We start from the raw sequence: 5,846 nt of genomic DNA on the forward strand, positions 1-5,846 counted from the left end.
ACCTATAAAGTTGTAGACATTTTGTCGAAATAGTACCCTGGTGGGAATCCCAGGGACCACATCCCCCACTTTTAGGACTTGTTCGGAAGATCGAGAGATTAAGCACTTTCAGTTGCAATTTCCCCAACTCAACTCCACTAATCTTCTTACTCCTAAATTTGGCCCAACTTTCTCTATATGCCCATTCCACCTAATTTCGTAGGTTATTCAATCTCAAGAGAGAGAACGAGGCATGTAATGGACAATAATGTAACTGATGCCGACATTCCATGTTGGGATCCTACCATTAATCCAACTCTCACAGATGACCAAATTAACACTCCTCAATACTACCCAATAGCACAATTTTGCATTAATTACAAATAGTCTTTATAATCATAAAAAAATTTTAAAAAAATTGAATTCTCAATTAAGCCCTTTCATATAAATAAATAAATAAAGAGAGAGAACGAGGCATGTAATGGACAATAATGTAACATTCATGAATGTGCAGGGTTACAAAATTGTATAGAAAGTGACCAAGTATACATTACATACACGAGAGAGAGAGAGAGAGAGACACCTAAAACTAACAAAGAGTAGCACGCCGGGGTAATTTGGACATTTCGATAAATAAAATAAAAATAAAAAAAACATGGGTTGTGGGTTAGTTGTACTACTGTAATACTAGTATGGACTATGGAGAATAAAATAAGGTAGGGGCATAGTGGTCTTTCTGAATCCACTCCGCATAATTCTATTAAAGACAATGCAGGGCAATTTCGTCACACCCTGAAAATGAAATATAGGTGCACGCACATGCAAATAAGGGTAGGTTTGTCCAGTGATGGTTCCTGATTGTGAATCAGGAACCATCATCATCTGGACCATTGGTGGGGGCCAAGCAACGACGAAATGTGATGGGTGCACCAAATTGTGGATATAGTAGCATCAGGACCGTCGGTGCATGTTGATAGCTCGGTGATAGACGGAATGAGAAGCGTTGCAATATCATGGCAATTGCAAGCTTTGCTTGTAAGATTGCTAGGTTCTGGCCTATGCATGTGCGGGCTCCGAGGCCAAAGGGAATGAATGCCATTGGATGATTCGCAGCACGGGCCACACCTTTTGCAAATCGAGATGGATTGAATTCAGTTGCATCATGTCCCCATAGTACTGGATCGTGATGGACGGCCAAGATTGGTATTAGTAGTTCAGTCCCACGTGGAATTTTATAACTTCCTAGCTCGACATCAGCTTTGGCCCGCCTAATCGTTGCGATCGCAGGTGGATACAACCGCAGCGATTCATTCAGGATCATACTTAACTGCAAAAACAAGAAAAATAAATAAATACATGTCTTACCTTACAAGTTTTTTTTAATGACCATATTTCCCTTTCAAAAAAAATATATATAAATATATTTCTCTTTCCCTTTCCCTTTCCCTTTCTTTTGATATTATTAAAGTTTATCATTATAATGACTAAATTGCCCTTTTTGACATTTCTTAAATTATTATTTTTTCAAACTTATTTATGTGTGAATGAAATTTGTTTTATGACTTAGATGCCCCTTTACCTTACCCAACTCAGAAAGATTAGATAATGACAAAATTTGTCACCCCACAGGCCCACACCCCTCAATAGCTCAACTATGATATTTTTTCTGTAAGAAAGAAAAGAGACGAAAATAACACAGTTTTCTTCTTTCCAACCAAACAAGACAAGTGGTATTTTGGTAATTTAAAAAAAACAACCATAAAACACACGCGTAGAAACGGACAAATAAGTGACTAAGCTTTATTTATAGTTATAGCTTACCGTCTTTAGCTTAGCAACATCATCTTTAGTGGGGATATCACGTGACCCACAGATCCTCCAAACCTCCTCACGTGCTAAATCCTGCCACTCTGGATGCATTGCTAGGAGAATCGTAGTCCACGTAAGCAAATTTGATGTGGTTTGTTTACCAGCAAAGAAAAAGCTCTTGCATTCTTCAACAATGTCGTGAACCGTGATGGATGATGATGAATCGGATTTTATTTGGGTTGTTTCTTTGGTTCCTCCTCCTCCTGCTCTGATCATAAGCCCCAATAAATCTTTAGGGATTCCATCAAATTTTTCGTCGCAAGAATTTTGCTTTCGAAGTTCAATGAGTTTAATTAAAGACTTCTTTATCTCTTTATCCAATTTCCAAGAATTCCGATTCTTTTTGGTAGGAAGAAATCTGAAATGAAAATCAAAATTTATGAAATTATTATTTAAAAGAATGCTTGCTTGGGATAATTAATTAATTAATTTTACCTATAGCCCGGAATGAAAACCTTTTGAAATGCTTCTGCCGCAAAAATCATTTGTTGTGCTTGTAATTTAAAAATCGCTTTTCCATCTTCATAGCTGCTTCCGAAAGCTGTTCGAGTGATGATCTCCTCTGTCAATGTTTGAAACCAATCCGAAACTTCAATTTCTATATCATTTGAACCCAATTCCCACCACTTGTCCAACATTTCACAAACGCTCTTACCCATCACCGGTATCAACAACTAGTTAAACAAAATTTCAAAAACAATTAAGAAAAATGTATATAAAGTTTAAATAAATAAATAAAAAAAAATCTCAAACTTAAAAAACTTACTTTGAGATTTTCCATGTGAAAGGTTGGTGTGATGATCTTTCTATGGTGAGCCCATTTCTCCCCTTTGAGACTTAATAGTCCATCACCTTCAAGTTGTTTAACAAGTGGGTGAGATTCATTTTTTTCATAGAAATCTGAATTCGAAGCGAAGATTTCTCGAATAAGATCGGGATCGGATACAGTTAGTCGAGCTGTGGGTCCAAACCATACAAGAAAGGTTGCACCTGCAATATATATTGACACACGCACCGCACAACTTCAATTGTCATCAAATTAAGTTATATGTAAAGTAAAGATCTTCAAAATAAATATGGAGATTGCAAAAAGAGGAAAGATGACAACCACTAGTTCAAAATGAAAATGGATAGAGTAGACCCTACATATGAGGGAAGTGGGGGAAGACATATTAACATACATTGCAAGGATGAAAATGAAAGGGAAACAAAAATAAATAAAAAAGATGAGAGATTGCTAAGGCCGAATGCATAATTCAAGTTGCAAATCAAATCACACAAAGACAGATAGATAGCCCAAACAACACAAAGAAAAGAGGGAAGAAGACAACTCAATACTAAATCACTACCAAACACTACAACTTCAAAATCAAGATCAAAGCTCATACAGACCAAAAAAAGAGAAGCCCACTCTCAATACCATTATGATTTTTGTGAACAATACTGAACGCATTTATTACCTTAAAATTTGTACAAAGGAAAATACCCATTGGAATTACAGTGACAGATAAAAATATCAAAATTCAAGCTCACTTTAAAAAAAAAATTAATAATTTAATTAAAATACAAAATTAAAAAGGAGGAACAAAACAAAGTTAAAACTTCAATATCTCAAATCCGAATGACGATTAAAATTAAAAAAACAAAAAGACTAATAATTTCAAAAGAAAAAAACAAATAACAATCTTTACCCATAAAGAACAAAAGGCGCAAGAGTAAATCACCAACTGAAACGATCATCATCATCATGAAGAGGATTAGAAAGAAAAAGAATGGAAGAAAGAAATAACATCAATATCCAACCAACCATTAGTTTCAAAGTTTTAAAAAAATATTAGAAAAAAGGGAAGAAACTGAATCAAAAACCAAAATTAGATAACATATAAAGAAGGAAAACCCATAAAGAATCAAAAGAAAAACCCCATGAGAGAAAAGAAGAGATACCATAGATTTTCTTCCAATGATGGTAGAAAGAGAGAACTCTAGGGAGTATGTTGTGAGAGAGAGGCATGGGTTGAGAAGAAGCCTTGAGCATTAACCCCATAAGTTCTTTTACATTCCCTATAAAAAAACGATAAGGGGGTCCTCTGATCCCTTGCTTAGAGAAATGCTCTTCAATTTTTCTTGGTTTCCACCAAAGCAAACTCACCACCTTCAACACTAATACAAACACAAAGGAAGAAAAAAACAACATCCAAAACCAACTCAAGATCTCTTCCATGCTTGACCTTTCTTGCTTACTTACTTACACACTCTCCTCTCTACTAGTAGTTACAAGTATTAGCCTTTCTTCTTATCTCCATTTATCTCTCTCTCTCTTGGCTTTTTAATACTAGTTTTCTTTGATAGGCAGCCTTTTTATTACTACAGAGAGAGAGAGAGAGAGAGAGAGAGAGAGAGAGAGAGAGGTGTTTTATGTGATAAGAATTAAGGAGAGGTATAGCAAGACCGACGGCGTAGGGGCCGCAACTGAAGTTCTATAGGGTCAACTTCTACTGAGAATTTTTTTTTTTTTTTTCTCCTTTTAGTTTTAATCTTCCAAAGACAATACTACCCTTATGTCCCCCTATGGTGTTTTTTTTTTAATTGCATTTATACTTAAATAAGAAAATATAATCCGTTTTCACTCTCTTTTTTCCTAGACATAATAATTATCAAACGTTGATAAAAAAAAGAGATATTTTATTGTCACACCAAATTTTACTAATAGCACACCAATTCATATGCTATAATCAAACCATTAAAAAACATCTTGGGGTGCTCTTAGTAAAGTCTCAATCAACATTGAATCATGCATGTATAGGCCTTAGTGGTTGTGGTGCAAACTACACTCGATGAGTCAACTCTAAACAAAACTTAGGCAACTTGACTTTGATTTCTGGTTGACTAAGATCAACTCCAACGCATTACCTTTCCCTCTACCCATCAACTCCCAACTATTGATATGGGTAATGGAGTACAACTATTTCAACTCGTATGGCCCATCCCTAACCATTTGTTGGGTCTAGACATTTTTTATATCAAGAAAGGGTACTCTCCCTTGATTACCCATCCTTTTTGGAGGGAAAAAAGTCAGGTAGTTATGTTGAAAAAAAGTTAATTTCAGAAAATTTTCAATCTGAACTGAATTAAACAATTTAGGAGTAGCACTTATGGATAGCACAATTGGAGTGCACATCACATGGATACCCATAATTGCTATCCACAATACCTAAAAGACTCATTTATGTGTATGAGTTGAGGGTGCTGCGTTAGAGATGCTCTAAGCTATTATCTCCATTTTTTAGCTCTAATAATCTTTTGGTGATGTTTTTCTTTCTTTTTGTAATGAAAATTTACACTCATTTTTGTTCTTATTATTATGTTTTTTATAAATCAGTAATTTGACTTTGCCAATATAGTATTTCAGTTATACTATATCTCAAATCCCCTAGTCGAAGAAAGGAATAGGCTTACAACAACTTGGAAGCCAATGTAAAATATTTGAATAAATTCGTCAAAATTCGACAGATGTTGCTATGGAATTTATCATTTTTTCACGTAATGTGAATATGATCCTTTTCTCATTCAATTCATATCAATGCATCCTTGTGATGGACAACATTCAATGGTGGGGTATATAGGGCATCATTTAGATACAATACATACACTACAAAATGATGGCTTTTTAGAGGAAATTTGTTTGGGTGGTTCTGTGAAGCGTCACCAATGGAGCAATATCAGTGGCAGTTTTGTATAAAGGGCCTCCCAAGACAAAATTAGCGATGAGAGAGTCGATTTTAAGGGTGGAATTAAATAGGCGATTTTGTGAACCGCCATAAAAATCCTAAATCGAGGCTACTTTTTTTCAATACGCCATTAAAGAGATGAAGAACTTAGGCGATTTTCGCTTAAATGGCCTCTATAGTTGATTAAGAGAGACGATTATTGAGAAATCACTGCGAATCTCAATCAATTTTGGCGCTTTCGTGGTCTTTATTGGTGCTATTTTTTTCGTT

General features: G+C 35.1%; 1 protein-coding gene across 1 annotated transcript; it reads right to left on the reverse strand.

Annotated features, from left to right (window-relative positions):
* Window positions 1-458: 458 nt before the first annotated feature.
* BAS1 (Cytochrome P450 superfamily protein) lies at window positions 459-4,227 on the reverse strand. Its single transcript, XM_086419599.1, has 5 exons — window positions 3,793-4,227; window positions 2,615-2,838; window positions 2,284-2,522; window positions 1,801-2,206; window positions 459-1,306 (listed from the first exon to the last, which is right to left on the reverse strand). Exons 1-5 carry the CDS (start codon window positions 4,067-4,069, stop codon window positions 845-847), a joined length of 1,608 nt encoding a protein of 535 aa, XP_086275725.1. The 5' UTR covers window positions 4,070-4,227; the 3' UTR covers window positions 459-844.
* Window positions 4,228-5,846: the final 1,619 nt, after the last annotated feature.

Source organism: Akebia trifoliata, chromosome 12, assembly GCF_017979445.1.
Source record: "Akebia trifoliata isolate Shusen 1 chromosome 12, ASM1797944v1, whole genome shotgun sequence".
Taxonomy (NCBI): domain Eukaryota; kingdom Viridiplantae; phylum Streptophyta; class Magnoliopsida; order Ranunculales; family Lardizabalaceae; genus Akebia; species Akebia trifoliata.

What these genes read in the sequence shown, in the direction of transcription:
- BAS1 (XM_086419599.1), bottom strand. Translation starts at nt 4,069, where the DNA reads ATGGAAGAGATCTTGAGTTGGTTTTGGATGTTGTTTTTTTCTTCCTTT. An exon ending in TCATTGGAAGAAAATCTATG is followed by an intron (nt 2,839 to 3,792) that starts GTATCTCTTCTT and finishes TATATATTGCAG; the next exon opens with GTGCAACCTTTCTTGTATGG. An exon ending in ATGTTGCTAAGCTAAAGACG is followed by an intron (nt 1,307 to 1,800) that starts GTAAGCTATAAC and finishes TTGTTTTTGCAG; the next exon opens with TTAAGTATGATCCTGAATGA.